This window comes from Carcharhinus amblyrhynchos, chromosome 33 (assembly GCF_965287045.1).
Source record: "Carcharhinus amblyrhynchos chromosome 33, sCarAmb.v2.hapA, whole genome shotgun sequence".
NCBI lineage: Eukaryota > Metazoa > Chordata > Chondrichthyes > Carcharhiniformes > Carcharhinidae > Carcharhinus > Carcharhinus amblyrhynchos.
The window spans coordinates 8,334,457-8,360,534 of NC_137356.1; the positions used below are offsets into that span (position 1 = coordinate 8,334,457).

General features: G+C 45.3%; 2 protein-coding genes across 2 annotated transcripts in view; one reads left to right on the forward strand and one right to left on the reverse strand.

Annotated features, from left to right (window-relative positions):
* Nucleotides 1-9,256: 9,256 nt before the first annotated feature.
* LOC145360875 (small integral membrane protein 44-like) lies at nt 9,257-22,828 on the forward strand. Its single transcript, XM_080216375.1, has 2 exons — nt 9,257-10,294; nt 18,032-22,828. Exons 1-2 carry the CDS (start codon nt 10,051-10,053, stop codon nt 18,178-18,180), a joined length of 393 nt encoding a protein of 130 aa, XP_080072501.1. The 5' UTR covers nt 9,257-10,050; the 3' UTR covers nt 18,181-22,828.
* A 107-nt stretch (nt 22,829-22,935) lies between these two features.
* The window catches only part of farsa (phenylalanyl-tRNA synthetase subunit alpha), a 34,611-nt gene continuing 31,468 nt past the window's right edge, over nt 22,936-26,078 (reverse strand). The window contains exon 13 of the mRNA XM_080216374.1: nt 22,936-23,994. Within this exon, the coding sequence (XP_080072500.1) occupies nt 23,889-23,994 (106 nt within the window). The 3' untranslated portion in view covers nt 22,936-23,888. The remainder of the gene's footprint in view (nt 23,995-26,078) is intronic.

Here is a 26,078-nt window from a genome sequence, read left to right on the forward strand (position 1 = left end):
ATCCTCCACCCCTTTCAACCCAAAGAAGGTTAATGGCAGAGAGAAAGAGAGAGATAAGAATTCTTGAGATAAGTGCCGAGATCAATTACTTAAGGACTTAACACACTCAGGGTCACCATCTGTGTATATGTACTCCACTGATGCGCTGTAACGGGATGGTATGAAGTAGACACCACCATTACACATAGTCCCGTGATCAATCTCAAACAGAAGAGCCCATTTATACCTCCCTTTATCAGGTTCCTTCCTCACTGATACCACGTAACAATGTAAACGAACACTTTGGTCTCTCACTTTGCCAGTCAGACAAATCTGTGCCAATGTTGCAGCCATAGGATCTCCCTGCCGTGCCAACTAAAGAGAACCTGTTTCCCCCCAGTCTGCTGCGGCGATAGATAAGTGACTACCAGGAACATGTTACTAGCTGACTGGTAATGAAGATAGTGCCATCAGAGGGCCCTGAAAGTGCCAATTATATGGGCACGTACTCAGCCACCGACCCCTGGCTGTGTTTCTGGCCTCATCTTTCTCTTCACGTACCACTCATTCTGTCTTGATTGAATTCTCAGCCCGTCTGTCAGCATCAGAATTTTGAATAGCCATCTATTCTCGAGGCATAGTCAGATAAGATGCCAAGGGATAGCAGGACCACAGAAGAAGGCCATTCAAGGAGATCTTGGTTGATCTATATCCCAACTACATCCATGTTGGTTCCATATCCCTTTAATCTCATTGCACACCAAGACCGTGTCTGCTGCCAATTTGCCTTTATCCCAACTTCCAAAAGTATCGTCCGCCCCAAACCCCCACCCAAACCATGGTTAATATTTACCTCACAGCAGCCATCATTATGGATGGTCTCATTGCATCAAGGTCATGTGGAGGGCAGTCAGATGTAAAGTAAAGCTACTCTTCATGGAATCTGTTCAAGACACCTTTGGATAAAGATGACGAACAATGTTCAACCGATCTGGTCACATCCCTATGGGTTACCATCTTCCTATCATAGCAACCAGCTACTTCTTAAATTATCCCCGACCTCAACGAACCCTCAATATTAGAAGACATCATATTGGTGTCACTCCATGGCAGTGGACACACATCCTGGAGTAACACAGGAGATCCCCCTTAGAACCCATCAGCGGAATCTGCTTCAAGGTCCATTCTAGGACTAGGCTTCTTCCTACTCTTCTGGGACTTACTTCATCTCTTGGAGACATCGGAATCATGTACAATGCAAGACCATCACTGTACACCATGAATGCGATAGAAAATGTACAACTTGTCAATGTGTCCTTTTGTGTGATAATGCTGACCTCATGGGAGCTGGTCATTTTCCACACAGTGCTGAGTAAGCTAATCTGAACCATGTTGGCAATAAACAAACGTGGTTTGGCTCAGGCTGAGGTTACATGTCTGTGTGAGTTTATTTTTGGGCCATTTAATAGCTCGACCCACTGTGATCAATAAAGATATGAATGACAAACTAGAACGCTAAATGGGCTGGGGCGGCATGGTGGCATAGCGGTTGGCGCTGCTGCCTCGCAGCACCAGGGATCCAGGTTTAATTCTGGTCCTTGGGTCACTGTCTGTGTGGAGTTTGCACATTCTCCCCGTGTCTGTGTGGGTTTTCTCCAGGTGCTCTGGTTTCTTCCCACAGTCCAAAAATGTGCACGTAAGGGGGATTGGCCATGCTCAATTGCCCCTTAATGTCCGAAGACATGCTGGTTAGGTGGACTGGCTATGCTCAATTGCCCTTTAGTGTCCAAAGATGTGTTGTTTAGGTGGATCGGCCATGCTCAATTGCCCTTTAGTGTCCAAAGATGTGCTGGTTAGGTGGATTGGCCATGCTAAATTGCCACTCAGTGTCAGGGGCACTAGCTCAGGTAAATACATGGAGTCTGGGTGGGATTGTGGTTGGTGCAGACTTGATGGGCCAAATGGTCTTCTTCTGCACTGTAGGATGCTATGGTTCTATGGTAGAGATTCAGTCAGTCAAGAAGAACCTTTATGGGTTAAATCATATCTTGAGCAGACTGTAGTAAGGCCCCTTGTTCGGGACAGTGGATTAATTTCGGAAATGGGGGGGAACAGCAGGTATATTTGATTTATTATTGTCATATGTACCCAAGATAGAAACATAGAAAATAGGTGCCCTTCGAGCCTGCACCACCATTCAATACGATCATGCACTTTCAGTACGTAGCGGCACAATGGTTAGCACTGCTGCCTCACAGCACCAGGGACCTGGGTTTGATTCCCGGCTTGGGTCACTGTATGTGTGGAGTCTGCATTGGTTTCCTCCAGTTTCCTCCCACAGTCCGAAAGACATGCTGCTAAGGGTGCATTGGCCGTGCTAAATTCTCCCTCAGTGAACCCGAACAGGGGCCAGAGTTTTGTTTGGGAGTGTTTGATGAGGACAGTGTAGAGGGAGCTGTATCTAACCCCGTACTGTACCTGTCCTGGGAGTGTTTGATGGGGATAGTGTAGAGGGAGCTTTACTCTGTATCTAACCCTGTACTGTACCTGTCCTGGGAGTGTTTGATGGGGGACAGTGTAGAGGGAGCTTTACTCTGTATCTAACCCCGTACTGTACCTGTCCTGGGAGTGTTTGATGGGGATAGTGTAGAGGGAGCTTTACTCTGTATCTAACCCCGTACTGTACCTGTCCTGGGAGTGTTTGATGGGGATAGTGTAGAGGGAGCTTTACTCTGTATCTAACCCCGTGCTGTACCTGTCCTGGGAGTGTTTGATGGGGGACAGTGTAGAGGGAGCTTTACTCTGTATCTTAGTGTCCAAAGATGTGCGGGTTGGGTGGATTGGCCATGCTAAATTGCCCCTTAGTGTCAGGGGGATTAGCAGGGTAAATACATGGAGTTACGGGGACAAGTGGGATTGTTGTCATGCAGGCTCAATGGGCCAAATGGCCTCTTTCTTCACTGTAGGGATTCTACTCTATGAAATGAGGATGTGGGAACTACCACAAGCAGCCGTTGAGGCGAAAGATGCATAAATGCCATTGTGGACTCTTGGGAGATGTGGCCTGTAGCTGTGCTGTCAATTCTGAAAGAGTGTGGTCCAGAATAAGAAGAATGAGGGTTAGAATACTCAGCCTGTTACTGGTTTTAGAGAAACCATGCCTGCCTCCTAAGCCTTGTTACCCTCAAGTACTATCTGGCGTGAATTTCAGCTCCACCCTTTTTTCCCCCCACTTGTGTTCCTGCATTTGACACACTGACTCCGCAATCCGCTTTCACCTGAATGGCAGCAACTTCACACCGTGGGAACTGCATGGAAGCCATGGCAACCTCATCGGCAACCAGCCCTCTTCATGCAGCCCTCGAAAGGGGAGCGCCTGTGGCACTGACAGCTCACTCAAGATCCTCTCAATCGGCATGTCCCTTCCCTTGGTGAGAGGATGCTAGGTCACCTGGAGGAGTGGGGGCGGGGGGGTGGGGGCGGTTGGCGGATGATGGTGGTGTGGTGGGCAACAGTTGCAGCAGCGCTATGGCTAAGCACTGACTCGCTCCAAGATGAACAGCTTACACTCTGCACCTTTCATGACCTCAGAGTTAGTTTTCACTCCCACTTCAGTATCTGAGCACATAAGAACATAAGAAATAGGAGCAGGAGTAGGCCATCTAGCCCTTCGAGCCTGCCCCGCCACTCAATAAGATCATGGCTGATCTGAAGTGGATCGGTTCTACTTTCCCACTTTCTCCCCATAACCCTTAATTCCCTTGTCTATCAGAAATCTATCTACCCGTGACTTAAATATATTTAACGAGGTAGCCTCCACCACTTCAATGGGCAGAGAATTCCAGAGATTCACCACCCTTTGACTGAAGAAGTTCCTCCTCAACTCCGTTCTAAACTGCATCCCCCCCCCCGCCTTATTTTGAGGCTGTGCCCTCTAGTTCTGTTTTCCTTTCTAAGAGAAAAGAATCTCTCTACCTCTACGCTATCTAGCCCCTTCATTATCTTGTAAGTCTCTATAAGATCCCCCCTCAGCCTTCTAAACTCCAACGAGTTCAGGCCCAGTCTATTTAATCTCTCCTCATAAGCTAACCCCCTCATCTCTGGTATCAGCCTGATGAACCTCATAAGCCAGGCTGGGGAGTGGGATTTAGTGCAGAAAGTGCTATGTTGCCACATTTCAAGTGAAGTGTTAAAATTAAAAACCATCTTTCTGTTTACTTGGATATCAAAGATACCGGAACACTTATAAATGGAGCGAGGAGTTCTCCCCATGTCCTAACCCAACTTTGGAATGTGGGAGGAAACCCACGCAGGCACGGGGAGAACATGCAGACTCCACACAGACAATGACCCAAGGCAGGACTCGAACCCGGGTCCCTGGTATTGTGAGACAGCAACGCTAACCACTTTGCCCATCGTGCCACCCAGATATGACACCTTTTGAGAGAAGTATGGCATGGTGGAACAATGGTTAGCACTGCTGCCTTACAACTCCAGGGACCCAGGTTCGATTCCTGCATTGGGTCACTGTCTATGTGCAGACTGCACTTTCTATAGAATCCGACAGTGAGGAATAAGGCCATTTGGCCCATTGAGTCTACACCGACAACAATCCCCCCAGGCCCTATCCCCATAACCCCATGCATTTACCCAAGCTAGTCTCCCCGACACTAATGGGCAATTTAGCATGGCTAGTCCGCCTAACCCACACATTTTTGAATCCTTTCTCCCCGTGTCTGCGTGGGTTTCCTCTGGTTCCTCCCACAGTCCTCCCAAAGATGTGCGATTAGGTGGACTGACTATGTTAAATTGACCCTTAGTGTAAGGGGGACTAGCTAGGGTAAATGTGCAGGGTTATAGGGGATGGGCCTGGGTGGGATTGTGGTCGGTACAGATTCTATGGGCTGAATGGCCTCCTTCTGTACTGTAGGGATTCTAACTCTGCTGCAAACAGATTTTCTCATCACTTATCTCACTGTCAGTGGGACCTTGCTGGGCACAAACTAGATGCTATACTACAGCAGCGATTACAATTTAAAAATAATTTGTTAGACACAAAACAGCACGAGGATGCTGTGTTCTGTGCAAATGAATGTTTTCTCTTCTTTCAAAGCAGCAAAGCCCCCAGTGACCAACAGAATGACTCAACGTGAATCATACCTTCAACACTGAGCCAGATCTGCAAGGGGGTGTCAAGATTTTATTTATTATTCATTCGTAGACATGGGCGTCACTGGCTGGGCCAGCATTTATTGCTCTGATGAAGGGTCATCTAGATTTGAAACATTGACTCTATTCTGATGCTGTCAGACTTGCTGAGATTTTCTTGTTTTTATTGCCCGTCCCTAGTTGCCCTTGGAGGACAGTTGAGAGTCAACCACATTGCTGTGGCTCTGGAGTCACACGTAGGCTAGAACAAGTAAAGACAGCAGATTTCCCTAAAGGACTGTCTCAGTGGAGATTGCACATTCTCCCTGTGTCTGTGTGGGTTTCCTCCAAGTGCTCCGGTTTCCCCCCACACTCCAAAGATGTGCAGATTAGATGGATTGGCCATACTAAATTGCCCATTAGCGCCCAAAGATGTGCAGGTTAGGTGGATTAGCCATGCTAAATTACCTCTTAGTGTCCAAAGCTGTGCAGGTTAGGTGGATTGGCTATGCTAAGCTTCTCCTTAGTGTCCAAAGATGTGCAAGTTGGGTGGATTGGCCATGTTAAATTGCCCCTTAGTGTCGAAAGACGTGCAGGTTAGGGGGATTGGTCATGCCAAATTTCCTCTTAGTATCCAAAAGTGCAAATTAGATAGAATGAACATGCTAAATTGCCCCAAGACGTGTAGATCAGAGGGATTACAAGAGTAAATGTGTAGGATTAAGGGATGGGGGAGGTGGAGGGCATAGGTAAAATGTTCTTTTGAAACGTCAGTGCAGACTCGATGGACTGAATGGCCTCCTGCTGCACTATAGGGATTCTATGAAAATGGGGGATAAATGAACAGGTATTTATATAGTACCTTTCACGTCCTCAAGACATTCCAAAGAGCTTCACAGCCAACATACACTTTTTTTTTGAAGTGTAGTCATTGTTGCAATGGAAGACACGAGGCAGCCAATTTGCTCACAGCAAGGTCCCCCAAACAGGCAATGCATTAACAACCAGATCATTTGTTCTCATGATGTGGGTTAAGGGGTTAAATATTGCCTTGGACACCAGGGATAACTCCTTCTTTTAGAAATAAAGCCATGGGATTTTTTTTTTCTGTCCACCTTGGTTTAACATCCCATCTAGATTGGGGCAGCACGGTGGCACAGTGGTTAGCACTGCTGCCTCACAGCATCAGGGACCCAAGATCGATTCCCGGCTTAGGTCACTGTCTGTGTGGAGTTTGCACGTTCTCCACAAGTGTCTGTGTGGGTTTCCTCTGGGTACTCCGGTTTCCTCCCACAGCCTGAAAGACGTGCTGTTAGGTGCATTGACCTGAATAGGTGCCGGAATATGGTGACTAGAGGAATTTCATAGTTAACTTTGCTGCAATGTTAATGTAAGCCTTACTTGTGACTAATAAATAAACTTTACAAGTCTGATGGTGCTCCACTCCCTTCACAGAAGAAATGTCAGCCAGCATTATATTCTGCAGTGCCCTGGGTTTTTCAGAACAAGTTAACTGATTAATAATAAGTTATGAGACATATGGTATATACTTATCTTTATCTATTACTTTAATTATTTTATACAAAGTTTACCAGATACCAATGAGGAAGAAGTTACATTTTGCTGCTGCTGCTGCTATTATACAGCAGGTGAATTGTATACATCAAGGATCCACAAATAGCGATGGACTGCATGCTCAGATAATATCCCATGAATAATAAAATTTGACCTTTGAATTGTGCAATGGCTTCTGTTACCTTTGTTTAGAGAACGCCACAGCCTTGGTTTAAACAGCGCATCAGGAAGACAGCATCTCTAACAATGCAGCACTCTCTCAGTTCCGCAGTGGAACATCAGCTGTAGTGGGGCGTCTTTCACACAGCATGTTGCGTCCAGGGCAAACGCCCTGCCTGTTGCGTCAAGCCAACGCACAGTTAGTTTAATGTCTCATTTGTCATGCTGGAGTTGTATCGAACTTTGGTGAGGCCATATCTAGAGCACTGTGCGCAGTTCTGGTCACCACATCACAAGAAGGATGTGATTGCACTGGAGGGGGTGCAGAGGAGATTCACCAGGATGCTGCCTAGGTTAGAACATTTAAGTTATGAAGACAGGTTGGGTAGGCTTGGGTTGTTTCCATTGTAGACTGAGGGGCAACTTGATCGAGGTGTTCAAGATTATGAGAGACTTGGACAAAGTGTATCTATTCCCATTAGTTGAAGGGTTAGTCATGAGGTTCAAGGTGAGGGGTCGGAGGATTAGGGCGGATGTGAGGAAAAACTAAGATTTTGTTTAATAAGGGGATCGGGGTTATGGGGAAAAGGCAGGGGAATGGGGATGAGAAAAAAAAAATCAGCAATGACTGAATGGCGGAGCAGACTCAATGGGCCAAGTGGCCTAATTCTGCTCCTATGTCTTACGGTCTAACATTTTTACCCAGGTGGTAGTGACAATCTGGAATGCGCTGCCTGGGAGGGTGGCGGAAGTGGGATGCCTCACATCCTTTAAAAAGTACCTGGATGAGCACTTGGCACATCATAACATTCAGGGCCAAGTGCTGGCAAGTGGAGTTAGGTCGGCAGGTCAGGTGTTTCTCACGCATCAGTACGGACTCGATGGGCCAAAGGGCGTCTTCTGCACTGTAAAATTTTGAAAGGGTTCTTTTAGACACATACTTTAATTGAAATAAACAGACTGGGAGCTGAGAAACTCTGGCATGAAGGTTATTGAAAGAGAATGTGTGTGTCAGTGAGACTTCAAATTGGATTCCAATTCAAAATCTCATTGACACACACACTCAAATACTGGGTTAAGAACACATTAATCAAACATTAGGGGGGAGTCTCTCCTGACAAGAAAATACCGTGTGCATGTAAATGATTCAATGATAGATGCTGTATAAATCAGTTCTAATCTCCATCAGTGGTGTCAGATGATGTGTGCCAGGGCAGCGATGGAAGCAGAATTAGCCTCAGCGGCTCAGGCAATGAAGGTGCTCTCCCATTTCTTGTCTATCCGGCCACCACTACTGGAGAGTTCCAGTGCGAACGTTGGTTTGGGCTTGGACTTTACACTGTCACCTTTCACCGCCCTGCCTCCCTCCGATATTAAATATCCCAGTTACACTCTCCATCAGAACTCAAACATGGAGAATAGACTCTCAGGGGAATACAAGACCTTAGCCATCCTTGCGCATCAGTGGTTGAAAGTATGCGTGCAGGTGCAGCAAAGAACGCAAGTGGTATGTTGGTCTTCATAGAGAGAGGACTCGAGTACAGGAATACTGCAATTGTATAGGGTGTTGGTGAGGCCACACCTGGAGTATTATGTGCAGTTTTGGTGTCCTAATCTGAGGAAGGATGTCCTTGGTACAGAAGAGAGTACAACAAAGGTTTACCAGGCTGATTCCTGGGATGGTAGATCTGCCACATGAGGACAGACTAAGTCGGTTAGGATTATATTCACTGGAGTTTAGAAGAGTGAGTGGGAATCTCACAGAAACATATAAAATTCTTATAGGATTACACAGGGTAGATTCAGAAAGAATGTTCGCAAGGGTGGAGGAGTCCAGAACTAGGGCTCATAGTTTGAGGATAAGGGGTAAACCTTTCAGAACTGAGGGGTGAGAGAAATTTCTTCACCCAGAAGGTGCAAATGTGTGGAAATCACTACTACACAATCTAGTTGAGGCCAAAACGTTGTGTGATTTCAAGAAGAAATTAAACATTGCTCTTGGGGCTAAAGGGATATGGGGGCGAAAGGGGAATCAGGATACTGAATTCGATGATCAGCTGTAATGAAAATGAATGGCGGAGCAGGCTGGAAGGGCTGAATGACCTACTCGTCTTCTAATTTCTATGTTTCAGGAGATGAAACTGGAGAAGGACAGAAAACCATAAGACAATAGGAGCAAAATTAGGCCACTCAGTTCATCGAGTCTGCTCTGCCATTCAATCATGGCTGATATTTTTCTCATTCCCATTCTCCTGCCTTTTCCCCATAACCCTCGACCCCCTTATTAATCAAGAACCTATCTATCTCTGTCTTAAAGACACTCAATGACCTGGCCTCCACAGCCTTTTGCGGCAAAGAGTTCCACAGATTCAGAAGAAATTCCTCATCTGTTTTAAAGGATCGTCCCTTTAGCCTGAGGCTCTGCCTCATTGTAAAAGGAACTTTTACAATGTTGGCTTCTATCTTCTGATTATTACCTTGTCCCTTTGTAAGTTTCATCTTTCCCTGCTTCCTATTGATTACAAACGCTTACCTTTAAAATCACCAGTTAATCCTTCATTTTCTGTACTTTGGTGTCTTCTTTCCACTGTCTGATCTTTCTCCCTGTTAACGTGTTTAGTTTTTTCACCTCATATTTACTTCTCTTCCTTCATTACTTCCAAAGGGATTAGAAAGGACCACCCAGGCTTGGTGATTTGCTGATAGACAGCCAATTGAGGCAGAGGGATGCAGACAGCCTTGCTGAGCATTAATAAGCTCTTCAGCTTTGACAGCTCTTGCACCGGGAGCCAAACGAGGGACCCGGTGAAGGAAATCTGCTCAGACTATCTGAAGTAGAGCCAGTCATTATGCAGCTTGCCGCCGAAACAGCCTGATGAATAATTCCCCAACAGCTCAGAATACAGACTCATCGTTAAAACAGAGACCTGCTTACCTGGAATCTGAACATGCCTAGACGGGGGGACTCTACTTTCCATTTTTCTCAGAGGATGAAGCAAAGTGGGATTCAAGCTAATAGTGCACTGATCTTCACCCTGTAGAACAAGATCAACAGCACCCTTAGTCTTCTGGATCTGGGAATCTTTTCTGTCCCGACCCCCGCCCCCCTCCACAGTGGAATTTTAAGAAGCCGTGAGCTTTCTTCATTGAGAAAGAAATTCAATTGACGCCCCAACCGAACCTCCGGGAATGGACCAAGAATCGATTCTGCTCGCGGGCAATGCTACCAACTTTACAGAAGCGCTGGGCCACGCATTTCAATACTCCCTCTCCTCCAGTGATGTGCTCTACAGCGACCTGAAACCCCCTCGGAGGGAGCTGATCCCTTTGCCCAAAGCCGTGCTCTACCTACTCATGGCTGCCCTAGTCGTGGTGGCAGTGGCATATGCCATCGTGGGGCATCTAATTAAAGATCTTGCCCACGATGTTGCAGGTGAGTTCAGTTCAACGGTTACCATTTAAGATGGGGGGAGGGGGGGGTTGGGTGAAAGGCATTGTAGACTTGGTTGCTTTGTTATCGAATGGCACAGTCAAGGAGGCAAAGAGTGAAGGTGGGTCGCAAGTTTCTTGGTGGCACAGCAGGTTAGAGCTGCTGCCTCACAGTGCCAGGGACCCGGGTTCAAACTCCTGGCTTGGCTCTGTCTGTGCGGAGTTCTCCTCATGTCTCCATGGGTTGCCTTGGATGTTCTGGGCAGAAGGTTCTCTTGTGCACTGTAGTATTCTGTGCTTCAGTTTCCTCCCACAGTCCGAAAGACACGTGGGTTAGGTGCAGTGGCCATTGTAAATTCTCCCTCAGCGTACCCGAAGAGGCACCAGAGTGTGGTGACTAGGGGATTTTCACAGTAACTTCATTGCAGTGTGAATGTAAGCCTACTTGTGACACTAATGAATAAACTTCAGCAGTTTACATTGCAGAGTGTCTTTTCACATGTTGAATCCCCGAAGATCATAGTGTGGCACGGTGGCACAGGGGTTAGCACTGCTGCCTCACACCTCCAGAGACCTGGGTTTGATTCCTGGCATGGGTCACTGTCTGTGTGAAGTTTGCACCTTCTGCCTGTGTCCGCATGTGTTTCCTCCCACAGTCTAAAGATGTGCAGGTTCAGTGGATTGGCTATGCTAAATGACCCTTAGTGTCTGGGGATTACCTAGGATAAACGCATGGGGTTAGAATCCCGCCTGCACTGTAGGGATTCTAAATCTGATCAACCGTAAGATTAAATTCAAAGAGAAGGCAGGAGCTTATTTAACTCTCTCCTTTCCACCACCCTTTGCCACAGCAGACTCAGGGTTGTGGGACTGCTACATTCTCAGAGATGTGGAATGAGATTTTAGTTGATCCCATCTACCTGATTAAAAGTTTATTCATTAGGGTCACAAGTAGGCTTACATTAACTCTGCAATGAAGTTACTATGAAAATCCTCTAGTCGCCACAGTCCGGTGTCTGCTCGGGTACACTGAGGTAGAATTTAGCACAGCCAATGCACCTAACTAGCACGCCTTTCAGACTGTGGGAGGAAACCGGAGCACCCGGGACACCACGCAGACACAGGGAGAATGTGAAAACTCCATACAGTGACCCAAGCCGGGAATTGAACCCAGGTCCATGGCAGCAGTGCTGACCACTGAACCAGAAAAAGATCTTGCGACAGAGAAAGGTGTCTTTCCGCAGTGTCCTGGCCAACAGCACCAGGGAAAACAATTAACTGTTTGCAATGCTTTTTGAAGCAGCTTCCAACTCAAATAACCTCTTTGCTACCTCAATCAAGGGCAACAGGTGCACGGGGACACCATATGCAAGTTCCCTCAAAGTCATACTGAAAGTGCATGATTGGCCATCATCATATTGAATGATGGTGCAGCCTCAGAGGGCCGAATGGCCTCCTTCTGCACTTATTTTCAATGCTTCATCCACCATCTGATTTGGAAGTATAATTGCCTTGTGCTCCTCCATCAGCGCTGCATCAATATCCTAGAACTTCATCCGTAGCCCACTGTGAGTGCACCGACATGACGGGCTACAGAAGGCGGGTCACCACCACCTTCCGATTGCAATGGAGGGACGGACAGTAAATAATCAGCAACTGGACTGACAGCAACAGCCAACGAATGAATAAAAACCACTGCCACATATCCCTGTAAAATTTTAATGCACTCCCCAAAGATTATGTTGCCATAACAAGGAGCTATTTTTAAAAAATCCCAAGTACTTAATGACCTGCAATCCTGTGTGTGCGACTTTGATTTCCTTGCTCAGAAGCAAAATCAGCTTTGTAGATTTACAAGTTCAAGTCAATTATGGATTCCCAATCTGTCACTGAATAGAACTCCCTCAATCTCCTGCGCTGGGTCCACCATGGTGAAAAGGAGATGCTGTCTGAACAGCACAAAATTCTCCTTCAAGGAGGTAATACATAGAGGTGGGGTTCATAAAATGATAAGAGCAAAATTAGGCCACTCGGCCCATTGACTCTGCTCCGCTATTCAATATTTTTCTATCCTGCCTTTCCCCCCATAACCCCTGATCCCCTTATTAATCCATAACCTGTCTTAAAGATACCCAATGACCTGGCCTCCACAGCCTTCTGTGGCAATGAATTCCACACGTTCGCCACTCTCTGGCTAAAGAAAGTCCTCCTTATCTCAGGTTTAAAGGATTGTCCCTTTAAACCTGAGGTTGTGCCCTCTGATTCTAGTTTTTCCCACTAGTGGAAACATCCTCTCCATGTCCACTCTATCCAGGCCTTGCAGTATCCTATAAGTTTCAATAAGATCCCTCCCCCTCATCCTTCTAGACTCTAACAAGTACAGACCCAGAGTCCTCAATCGTTCCTCATATGATAGGCTCTTCATTCCACAGATCATTCTTGTAAATCTCCTCTAGACCCTTTCCAAGGCCAGCACATTCTTCCTTAGAACAAGGAAGAACAAGGAGACAGAGAATATAGGTCAGAGAAAACAAAGGAGTGCAAAGGAGACCAGTTTTGTCATTAGAGACACAATTAGAGAACGACTTCCAATTGCATCTCCCCCTTTTGAAGGCATAACTCTCACCAAAATACAGCTGTACACGGTTTAGCCCTAGTCCTATCCAAATGCTTTGAATAAATAAGCTAGCTATTTGATCATGGGGAACATCACAGCTTAGGTCAGCTCCTGTTCCAACTCGCTGCCCTGACTCAAAACACTTTTCACATCCCTAACCCCAGAAGGAGACTGTCAATCCCATCACCTTAGCGGAGACCGTAAGAAGTCTCACAACAAGTTAAAGTCCAACAAGTTTATTTGGAATCACGAGCTTTCGGAGTGCTGCCCTTCATCAGCGGAGCAGAGATTAGTTCACAAACACAAGCAGCACTCTGAAAGCTTGCGATTCCAAATAAACCTGTTGGAATTTAACTTGTTGTGAGATTTCTTACTGCCCATCCCAGTCCAATGCCAGCATCCCCATTTCATTAATAGGAGGCCCAGCAACTCAGAATCCCTACAGTGTACAAAGAGGTCATTCAGCCCATCTAAGCCTGCATCTACAACAATCCCACCCTGGTTGTATCTCCATAACCCCATGCATTTACCCTAATCCCCCTGAACCAAAAGGCAATTTACCATAGTCAAATCAATCTAATCCACACATCTCTGGACTGTGGGAAGAAACTCATGCAGACACGGAAAGAATGTGCAATCTCCATACAGACAGTGACCCAAGCCGGGAATCAAACCCAGGGCCCTGGTGCTGAGGCAGCAGTGCTAACCACTGTGCCACCTGTCAGAGATTGAACCAGGGGACCCAGCATGGGGGCACAATAGTTAGCACTGCCAACTCAGTACCAGGGACCTGGGTTCAATTCCCAGCTTGGGTCACTGTGTAGAATTTGTACATTCTCCCCGTTTCTGCGTGGGTTTCCTCCGTTTTCTGTCTGAAAAATGTGCCGGTGAGATGCATTGTCCCAAACAGGTGCCGGGCTGTGGTGACTTTCACTGACTTCATTGCAGTGTTAATGCAAGCTTTATTTGTAACTAATAAATAAACAAACTTTAAGAGTGATGTGTTAGGTGATCACATTGCTAAATCTCTTGGCATTGCTTTGAATGGAGAGCCTTTGGTGTCTCAGATTATAATGCATCTACTTGCATTAATTGGATGCTGTGGTCTGAAGGTGAATAACTCACAGGGGAGCCATTGATAAATAAATTTGATTTGATTTATTGCCACGTACTAGTTTAAAGTGAAAAGTATTGCTTCTTGCACACTATGCAGACAAAGCATACCGTTCATAGAGAAGGAAAGGAGACAGTGCAGAATGTAGTGTTACAGTCATAACTAGAGGTAGAAAAAGATCAATTTAATGCAAGATAGGTCCATTCAAAAGCCTGATAGCAGCAGAGAAGAAGCTGTTCTTGAATCAGTTGGTCGGTATGTGACCTCAGACTTTTGTATCTTGGATGCACACACAGTAGGGTTCCGTTTCAATCTGACTGGCTATTTACCATGGTCAACCAATCTAACGCATACGGCTTTGGACTGTGGGAGAAAACCGGAGAACACCCTGCAACACACTAGGAGAGGGTTAATACTTTAAATTAATACCCGGTTAAATTGCTGTTGCGAGCAGTGAGCAACACGCTATCAAAGTCCTAGCTGACCCGTGCTTTTTCTGTGCTCATTTACACTAAACACTTCCCAGATCTTACGCAAGTCTTGTTTAAAAGAAGCGACAGCGTGATCATCTGACTGCTGGGGGTCTGTTCTCAGTGTTGTGTATGACCACAAAAAAAAAGATGCTCGATCTGCAAATGTATTGTTTGTACTGTTCAGGGAGCGCAGCTAATGATTACACACGTATAAACCACCCCCGCTTGCTAATCTCTCAGCAGAACCAAATGCTTAGAACCAAGTTAATCTCTACTTACAACAATCAAAATGTTAAGATCTGAATGGCACGACCAATTACTCAACTGAACAACAGAATAATACATCTGTGCATCACTAGGCTCCAACTGTTTTATGATGGTGATTGAGCAAAGCCATAGGAGATCAACTATGGTGCAGCACTGCTACCTCAGCACCAGGGAGCCAGGTTCGATTCCAGGCTTGGGTGACCATCTGCTTGGAGTCTGCACGTTCTCCCCATGTGTGTCTGGGTTTCCTCTGGGTACTTTGGTTTCCTCCCGCCCTCCAAAAACGTGCAGGATAGGCGATGCTGAGTTGTTCCTTCGTGTCCAAAGGTGTGTAGGTTTGGAGGATTAGTGGGATAAATGCTTGGGGTTACGGGGATAGAGTGCAAGAAGAATCTCTCAGGAGGGCTGGTACAGTCTTGATGGGCTGAATGGCTTCTTCTGCATGGTAGGGATATGATTTTGAATTATTTTGCAAAACCCTCTTCTGCTGCCAAGAGCAGCAAAACAGTTTTGTGCAGTAACTGGGATTTCAATTTGACGTTCTATTGTTGCTATCTTGTAGAAAGTGCAACTGTAATGCAGTGGGCAAACCTTAATCTTTAGCAATAGCTACTTTTCAATGTTAATGTGATCAAATCATCCAATGTCCAGTCTCATCCTAGACAATCTGTGACGACTAGGATGCTACCAGGACTTGACGGTTTGAGTTGTAAGGAGAGGCTGAATAAACTGGGACTTTGTCCCTGGAGTGTAGGAGACTCGGGGTGATCTTATAGAGGTCTTTAAAATAATGAGGGGCATAGATCAGCTAGATAGTCAACATCTTTTCCCAAAGACAGGGGAGTTTAAAACTAGAGGGCACAGCTTTAAGGTGAGAGGGGAGAGATACAAAAGGATCCCACACAGAGGGTGTGGAGTGTCTGGAACGAGCTGCCAGATGTAGTAATAGAGGCGGATACAATTTTGTCTTTCAAAAAGCATTTAGACAGTTACATGGGTATAGAGGGATATGGGCCAAACATGGGCAATTGAGACTAGCTTAGTGGTAAAAACTGGCTGCATGGACAAGTTGGGCCAAAGGTCTGTTTCTATGCTGTAAACTTCCATGACTTTAAGATCCCAGCAAATTGAGAACTGATTGGCATTGGCAAAGGTTCAAGTCCGCTTCCCCCAAGTAGATATTGGTGGGGTCTCTGACTGACAGCAGCAATTTATTCGAATGGCAGAAGGAATGAGAGAGGTCAGCTTACCTGAAGAGAATTTTTAAAAAAGCTGGATTGCTTGGGGATGCAGAGAAATTTGAATCATAGAATCTTTACAGTGCAGGTGGCCATTTGGCCCATCAAGTCTGCACTGGCTCTCTGGCTGGAACAGTGGCAAGCACCACAGCCTCACAGCGCCAGGGACCCAAGTTCGATTGCTGGCTTGGGCCACTGTCTGTGAGACGTCTGCACCTTCTCCATGTCTGAGAGTTTCCTCCATGTGCTCCAGTTTCCTCCTACAGTCCGAAAGACATTCTGGTGAGGTACACTGGCCGTGGTAAATTCTTCCTGTGTACCCAAACAGGTGTTGGAATGTGGTGACTGGGGGATTTTTACAGTAACTCCCACTCTTCCCCACCTTATCCCTGTAACACTGTTATCCAAAAAGTGAGAATGTGAAATCAGAATCCCTTCTGAATGCCTCTATCACCCTCTCATGAGGTCTGTTCTGGACTTCCAACCATCCTCTCATCACCTAGGTGACCAAAACTATGAACGGCTGAAGTGAGGAGGAGAAATTGTTCCAACTGGCAGGAGAGCTGCCAATCTGGGCACAGGCTTTAAATTAGAAAATGCTGGAAAATCTCAGCAGATCTGACAGCATCTGTGGAGAAAGAACAGAGCCAACATTTTGAGCCTGGATGACTGTCAGAACTTGTTTAATTGGCAAAAGAAACAGTTTGAAGTTTATTTATCAGTGTCACAAGTTGGCTTACATTAACACTGCAATGAAGTTACTTCAAAATCCCCCAGTCCAGCACCTGTTCAGGTACACAAAGAATTTAGTATGATCAATGCACCCAACCAGCATGTCTTTCATTGAATATATTTAAGTCATGGGTAGATAGATTTCTGTTAGACAAGAGAATTAAGGGTTATGGGGAGAAAGCAGGAAAGTGGAACTGATTCGCTTCAGATCAGCCATGATCTTATTGAATGGCGGGGCAGACTCGAAGGGCTAGATGGCCTACTCCTGCTCCTAGTTCTTATGTTCTTTCAAACTGTGGGAGGAAACCCACGCAGACGCAGGGAGAACGTGCAGACTCCACAAAGATAGTGACCCAAGACTGGTGCTGTGAGGTAGCAGTGCTAACCACTGTGGAGGAGGGAGGGAGATTGAAAATTTCAATGCAATAAATTTTTATGCAATAAGTTTGATTTCAGAATACACTGTCTGAATAGTGGTGGAAGCAGATTCAATATCAACTTTAGAAGAGAATTGGGCAAATACTGAGAAGGAAAAAAATTCAGGGCCATTGGGAAAGGAAAGAAAATTTGGGAATGGGGTTTGGGTTTTCTTTTAAAAGTGATCTGCTAATTTTCATGGTTATCTTTCCTGGTGCAAGCTTACAAGTAACCAGATTTACTGAATTCAACAACTTAGCAAGAAAGGATTTGAATAACTGGCTCCAAGGAAGAGAAATAGGAATACAATCCCACCCTATCCCCATAAATCCCACTGACATCCCCTGGACACTAAGGAGCAATCTGGCATGGCTAATCAACCTAAGCCACACATTTTTCAGACTGTGGGAGGAAGCTGGAGCACCCAAGGAACCTACGCAGACATGGGGAGAACATGCAGACTCCGCGCAGTGACCCAAGCCAGGAATCAAACTCAGATCCCTGATGCTGAGAGGCAGCAATGCTAACCACTGTGCCACCCTCAATTAAACAAACAAGCCAGAGACGAGACATAAATAGGTGGATTGGCCATGCTAAATTCTTCCTCAGTGTACTCGAACAGGCACTGGAGTGTGGCAACTAGGGGATTTTCACACTAACCCCCACTCTCCCCTGCCTAGAACAGAATCCATACATTGCATAGAGGCTATTCAGCCCATCGAGACAGGGATTAGACACATTCAGTCAACAAGCTATGCTATCTGAAACACATCTGGAAGAGTAGTGAAGCAGCTTGGTACTGCTTCTGGTGCTGTACCATTCTATAAGTTTAGATAGTTGAAATTTTATCCACTTTAAACAAGTTGTCTTTCTTTCTCGACAGATTGCATATTCGGTCCGAGGCAGCAGGATACCGAGACCAGCACCGACCTGAAGTGCGTCACACATGAAACCCCTCTGTACCCTCTCCAGAATCAAGAGGAAGTCCCAATCCCAGAAGAGGAGGCTCTGCCCCTGTCACAGGAGACGTGACTTCAGAAACAGGAAGAGAGGGAGAGGGGGATGGCTTCACCAAAGACAGCGCCAATAGCAAAATCCTCATTCCATCAGCAACACTAGCCAAACTCCAGTTTAATGGCGTCAGCTGCTCCATCACCATAAGAGGTGGCTTCTTGAAGCTGATCATATTGACAAACTGGTCAAGTTTACCTGTGACATTTTGAATCCTTGACGTATTTCCTGATTGTAGCAGGAAACAATATGTAATCATATATAATCAAATATGTATACTGTGTACAATTCTGGTCACCCTATTATAGAAAAGATATTAAACTACAAAGAACACAATGATTTACTAGGATGCCACTGGGACTTGATGGTTTGAGTTATAAGGAGGGGCTGGATAGACTGGGACTTTTTCCTCTGGAGCATAAGAGGCTTAGGGGTTATCTTATAGAGGTCTATAAAATAATGAGGAGCACTGATCAGCAAGATAGTCAATCTAGGGGAGGTAGGGGAAGGGAGTCTAAATCTAGAGGCATAGGTATAAGGTGAGAGGGGAAGAGATACAAAAGGGTCCAGGGGGCAATTTTTCACAGAGGGTGGTGAGTAGAACAAGCTGCCAGAAGTAGTAGTAGAGGCAGGTACAATTTTGTCTTTTAAAAAACATTTAGATAGTTACATGGGTAAGATGGGTAGAGGGATATGGACCAAATGCAGGCAATTGGGATTAGTTTTAGGGGTTTAAAAAAAGGGCAGCATGGACAAGTTGGGCTGAAGAGCCTGTTTCCATGCTGTAAACCTCCACGACTCCATGTACATAGTTTGCCAACAGATTCGTAAATGTAATGGCAAGTCAAAGGCCATTCTGCAATTTGCATTTATGTAGCGCTTTTAACATAGCTAAAGCATCCCAAGTCACTTCACAGGATAGGTTTAAGCTTCTAACTTTTCAGTACATTAACTCCACTGTACTTAAATCTAACTGTTTTGATGGCCCCTGTAGCTCGCCTCAAATTCGATGCTGGTGAAACTACCCTGGATATTTATACGAAGACATCCTCTCAGCACTTATTTTTCATTAGTTTACATTAGAGACCACTGGTTCTGCTGCTCTGTATTATTTAAAAGCAATATTCAGAATTTATCTCAAGCCTTTGAATATTTTACTTTTTTCAGCAAGGTTCCAATTGAAACTCCTCCCTAGACAATTAGCATTATTAATCCTTCCTCGCAGCTCACTCCACATTTGGAATAATCTCTTGGTGTTATTCGTAGGGGTAGCACAGTGGTTAGCGCTGCTGCCTCAGCACCAGGGACCCGGGTTCGATTCCCGGCTTGGGTCACTGTGCGGAGTCTGCACAGGTTTCCTCCAAGTGCTCCAGTTTCCTCCCACAGTCTGGAAGACGTTCTGGTTAGGTGCTCAGTGTACCCGAACAGGCGCTGGAGTGTGGCGACAAGGGGATTTTCATTTCATTGCAGCGTTAGTGTAAGCCTACTTGTGACACTAAATTAAACTTTGCATTTACCCACAACACTTGCGCATCTCTGGTGAACAACTGCCATATTTTGGTTTGCTCCGATTGGTTTTTAAGTGGATGGAATTTGAGTGGTTTCCACTAATGTTAAATAGGGGAGGTTCAACACAAAGGGAGACGATGGCCGGGTGGTATTATCGCTAGACTATTAATCTAGAAAACTCAGGTAATGTTCTGTGGACGCGAGTTCAAATCTGATCTCAGCAGATGGTGGAATTTGAATTCAATTTAAAAAAAATCTGGAATTAAGAATTTACGGATTTATCGTATGAACAGTTTAGGTTGATACTCTCTGGAATTTAGAAGAATGAGGGGAGATCAAATTGAAGTATGCAAGATGATAAAAGGTATGATATAGTAGACGTGGAGTGGATGCTTCCTCTTGTGGGAGATTCTAGGACGAGGGGTCATAGTCTTAGGATAAAGGGGCAGCAAATTTAAAAACAGTTGAGGAGAAACTACTTCTCCCAAAGGGTTGTGAATCTGTAGAATTCGCTACGCCAAAGTGCAGTGGATGCTGGGACAGTGAGTAAATTTAAGGAGGAGTTACAGATTTTTAATTGGTAATGGGTTCGCTAAATATTTTTAAGAAGCGGGTTGATGGGTTTTTGATAAGAGGGGGGATTAGGGGTTATGGGGAGAGGGCAGGAATGTGGAACTGAGCCACGACAGATCAGCCATGATCTTATTGAATGGCGGGGCAGGCTCGAAGGGCCAGATGGCCTACTCTTGCTCCTACTTACGTTCTTATCAAGGGTTATGGGGAGAAGGCAGGAAAACGGGGATGAGGAGCCTATCAGCCAGGATCGAAAATGGTGGAGCAGACTTGATGGGCCAAATGGCTCCTATATGTTATGAACGCATTGTCGGAAAAACTCATCTAGTTCACGTGTCCTTTAGGGAAGGAAATCTGCCGTCTTTACCCTGTCTGGCCAACATTTGACTCCAGAGCCACAGCAATGTGGTTGACTCTCACCTGCTCTCTGAACAAGGGTAATTAGGGATGGGCAAGAAATGTTGACCAGCCAGCAATGCCTGTATTCAATTAGTGAATTAAAAAAACACATTGGTCACAATGACAGCACTCAGCATTGTGTAAAAATATGGTGATTTGTCACAGGGCTATAGAGACTGTCGCTGGTAAAATCAAACATGCACTTAAACTGCAGAAATCCCTCAATAACCTGGATAAGCGATTTAATATCCAGCAACAACTTCCTACTCACCACATGCTGCTCTTGCAACCGTGTATGGAAATACTGGAGACATCTCCCTGGATGTTTATTCTAATTCCCCGCAATATTAAACATTCTCGACCTGAAATACTGGCACTGTATCAGTCTGCATCCATATTTTAAAATAAAGTTTATTCATTTGTCACAAATAAGGCATACATTAACACTGCAATGAAGTTACTGTGAAATTTCCCTAGTCTCCACATTCCAGCATCTGTTTGGGTCAATGCACCCTAACCAGCACGTCTTTCAAACTGTGGGAGGAAACCGGAGCACCTGAAGGAAACCCACACAGACACGGGGAGAACATGCAAACTCCACACAGGCAACGACCCAAGCTGGGATTTGAATCCATGTCCCTGGCACAATGAGGCAGCAGTGTTAACCACTGTGCTACCATACTGCCCACTTCAAGAAACCAAAACATTTACATCAATACCCAGTTGTGAACAGTCCCAGAGGAAATTTTCTGGTCCTTGGATTTCAATGCAATTCCAATTCCAGTGGTCCCCGTTACCACTTCTCCCCCTCACTCCAGTAAGAAGTCTCACAATGCCAGGTTAAAGTAGAAACAAGTTTATTTGTAATCATGAGCTTTTGAAGCACTGCTCCTTAATCAGATGAGTGGTCAGCCATTCACAAATGAAAAGACTCTCCTGATGAAGGAGCAGCGCTCCGAAAGCTTGTGATTCCAAATAAGCCTGTAGGACTTTCATCTGGCGTTGAGACTTCTTACTGTGTCCACTTTAATCCAACACTGACATCTTCACATGGTTCACCCCAGTTGGCACAGGATGATGATTGCCAACTGTTTCAACCCATAAAAAGCAACCAAAGAGTGGGCCTGCAGAACGCAGGGTAGCTTATTGCTTAGCTGCAAGCAAGCTATTAATAGGTAATGTTGTGGTGAATGGTGTCCAAGCCACCTGGTATCACTCCTTTACCCTCCAAGGGCAGCAATCCCTCCTTGCAGAAAACAGTCAATGCGCAGCATGCCAGGTCCACCTTGTGTCAACTAATAGACAAGGGGGAAACTGGGGCTTCTGCACAAGGGCTTGGTTGGATTGGTAATGCAAGAGGCTGACCTTTAATTGCAGCAATCTCAGGCTTTTGAGAAGTTGGTACATTATTACTGAACCCAGCAACAGCCCAATAGCTGGAATTGAGCTACAAGAGTCTAAACTGATCCGTAGTCCATGCTGCCTTAGTTGATGTCAGTAAACCATGCTACTGCTGACAATATCGATCCCTGGAATGATTAAATGTAGGTGAACATGTTGGCATGGAGCTCAAAGAAATGATGCCCTCTGTGCAGTGTGCCAGCAAGATCTAGGTTTGCATGAGAATTGCTGCCCAGTGAATTGGCCATGCTAAATTCTCCTTTTGTGTCCCCAGATGCTGAAATGTGCAGCTAGAGGAATTTCACAGTAACTTCCCTGCAGTGGCTAATAAATAAACTTTATAAACAGCAGGGCAGCATGGTGGCTAGCACTGCTGCTTCACAGCACCAGGGACCTGGGTTTGGGTTTGATTCCTGGCTTGGATCAGTGTGGGGTTTGCACGCTCCCTGTGTCTGCGTAGGTTTCCTCCCACAGTCCAAAGATATGTTGGGTAATGTTAAATTGCCCATTAGTGTCAGGGAGATGAGCTAGGGTAAACGTATGGGGCCAGGGCCTGGGTGGAATTGTGGTCGGTGCAGACTCAGTGAAGCAAATCGTCTCCTTCTGCACTATAGAATTCTATGAAAGCTTTATTTAAAGGTTCCTCGCTTCCATTAGTGTCACAGCCCACTTCTCCGAACCAGTCACAAACAAACGGAACATCAGATTCTTAACGTGTCTGGATACCAGCAATAATCTCTCCGTGGACCGTGTAGCCCCTTGAGTGACAGATTGCAGTAAACCAAGCTGGCCCTTTGCCAATCACTCAGAATATAGACTGACCTTTAACTAAAGCTAAAACTCTCACCTTGTGTTAGGGTGGCCAAGAGGAGAAACACCAGAGAATTCAATTCATACACTTTGTTCCATTTATTGCTTTCGATTTACAGCTCCCATTCTGATAGAAGACGATAATTATTAAATAAACACGCTCCTCTGGAATCAAGACACTTTAAGCATGTGATAATGAGGTATGTGCCACAGTAACAGCTTTTCAAGAGACCACTGTATGAAACAGAGGGAGGGGTCCACATTAAACAACAAAGAATGACTGCACAAATGACCAAAGCCACCACTTCCTTTCCTTTCTAAAGGAAAATTACTGCAGATGCTGGAATCTGAAACCAAGAGAGAAAACACCGGAAAATCTCAGCAGAGCTGGCAGCATCTGTAAGGAGAGAGAAGAGCTGAAGTTGAGTGTCCAGATGACCCTTTGTCAAAGGTGGACATCTGGATTTGAAATGTCAGCTCTTTTCTCCCTCCTTACAGATGCTGCCAAACCTGCTGAGATGTTCCAGCATTTCCTCTTTTTGGTCCCTTTCCTTTTCTGGTTGGTTTCGACACTTCAAACTGGGTTTTATTCACTGCCGATTAGGCAGTAAGGGGGGGGGGGGGGATGGAAACCGATGCAACCAGTATATCCAGCCTTTCGTCAGAACAGCACACTAACAGAAAATGTAACTTTTACTGCAATTCCAATCCAGCTTCTAGTTCTATTTTAAGTTGATGCCTCAACACATTCTGACAACAATCAATTGTCAGCAAACTTGTTAGTTCTCTGCAACACCTTGAAGCTTCAATTTAAAATAGGCATTGGATTGTGAGCATCACGATTTTACACAAAGAGCTCCAGAGGCGGTCAGAATGAAAAGTTGGACGATGGCAAACCATTTTCTCCTGGAGTGGCAAAGCCTAAAACATTACTTCAATATTCCTCTCCCCAAATTTAAATATAGCTAAACCTTCTCTTGGACTGAAGGAGTGTCGAGCACATGTTTCGGTAAGAGTCCGTTCCTTCTGCATCAACACTAGGAGTCCAGGCGGCAGACTGGGCTATCGTACACCATCTGTAGGTTCACCCTGTGCCCCACCAGCTCGCGGATGTTATTGATTCCATATTTGATCATGGTTGGCCTGGAGATCAATAAATAAAACAAAGATGCTAAAATTAAAAACAGGTCTGATTTTCATTTCCAGGGTGGTTTGGGATTGACACTGGGGCTAAGGCAAGAGATAGAATCTCTGCAGTGCAGGAGGCAGCTATTCAACCCATCTACATTCTGCACCAACTACAATCCCATCTAGGTCCTATTCCCATAACCCCACATATCATGCTAATTCTCCTGATACTAAGGGACAATTTAATACGGCCAATCAACCCAAAGACATGCTGGTTAGGTGCATTGACTCTTGTTCGGGTCAATGCACCTAACCAGCCGGAGTTGGGATTTTCACAGTAACTTCATTAGTGTTAATGTAAACCATACTTGTAACAAATAAATAAGTAAACCTAACCTGCACGTCTTTGGACTGTGGGAGGAAACCAGAACATGCAAAATAAACCCATGCAGACACGGGAAGAACGTGCAAACTCCGCTCAGTGACCCGAGGCCAGAATTGAACCCAGGTCACTGGCGCTGTGAGGCAGTGCTAACCATTGTGCCCCATGAACAGAAAGCGATGGAATTCTATAATGCTACATGTAGCCTTGATGCCAACTATAGATTAACAAATACACAACAACGACATACGTGCTTGCGAATGCTTCACTGCAAACGCCAAATTGGACATTACGTCAAGCTTTAAAACTAAACACAATCGACTTGTGGCATTAACGGAAACTATATTCCAGGGTAGTGGATGCTCATTCTTTAGTCCTGTTGAACACTATTCAGTGGATACCATGTTATATTGTGCAAGAACAGAATGTCTTTAGAATCACAGGATTTTACAGCATGGCAGAAAAATCTTCGAAGGTTGTAAATCTTTGGAACAGTCCACCCCAGAGGGTTGTGGATGCTTGAATGTTGAGTCTAAAGCTGGATTTGATAAATTTGTGGTCTTTGAGAATCAAGGAATATGAGGTGCAGGCTGGAAAGTACAGTTAAAAAGGACATCAGCCATGATCATATCAAAAGGCAGAGGAGGCTCAAAGAGCCGTGCAGTTCTACTGCTGCTCCCATTTCTGAAGAGGCCCTTCAGCCCATCATACCTGCACCAGCTTCTTGTAGGACCCATCCAATTTAGCTTTACTCCACGCTCAATATTCTATTACCTTTTGAAAGTTACTGCTTCAACCAACATTTTAAGCAACATGATACAATTACAAAACCCATCTTCTCTAGCTCTTTTTCCTTTACTGAGGTTGCTTCTTCTGGCCTGAAGTGTTGAATCCAGCCGAAGGTGGGGTGCAATATCTTATAATAGTATCTGCAATAAGGGGAGGCAATGGCTTAGTGGTATTATCGTTCGACCATTAAGCCAGAAACTCAGCTAATGGGACCCTGGTTCGAATCCCATCATGGCAGGTGGTGGAATTTGAATTCAATAAAAGATGATGTGGAATTAAGATGACCACGAAACCATTGTCAGAAAAACCCACCTTGTTCATTAATGTCCTTTAAGGAAAGGAAATCTGCTGTCCTTACCTGGTCTGGCTTACATGCAACTCCAGAACTACAGCAATGTGGTTGACTCCCAACTGCCCTTGGGCAACTAGGGATGGGTAATAAATGCTGGCCCAGCCAGCAACGCCAATGCCCCATGAAATGAATAAAATAAAATACTTGGATCTTGTTTGTCTCACGGGAACCATGAATTGCATTCAATTTGAATTTGGCTTTTGGAGAAAGCACGGAGATGGGTTTGGGTCTGGCCAGTCCACTCGAGCTCAGTGTGGGGGGAATACAAGAAAAAGAAAGAGATCAACACTAAAAGGACACATCGAATTCTGACTTTAGAATGCTTCACCTGTAACCACACAGCATTTTTGTTGAGTTTATGTTGAAGGAGAATGCGAGTTCAGACAACACTGGCAACCACAAAGGAGTAAAAGGACAAACTACTTTTAATTTACTGTCCAAATAAATGCTCCTGATCAGGAGATGGGAGATAATTGATTCTGGCCCATATTTTGAAGCTGTCAACACTTATAAAGTTACAGGACAAAAGCTGCGGTTTCTTACTCTATAGGAAACGCTATCAGGTGAATGTATCTG

Coding starts and splice junctions, on each gene's coding strand:
- LOC145360875 (XM_080216375.1), top strand. CDS start 10,051: ATGGACCAAGAATCGATTCTGCTCGCGGGCAATGCTACCAACTTTACA. Junction 10,295..18,031: donor TCTTGCCCACGATGTTGCAG/GTGAGTTCAGTT, acceptor CTTTCTCGACAG/ATTGCATATTCGGTCCGAGG.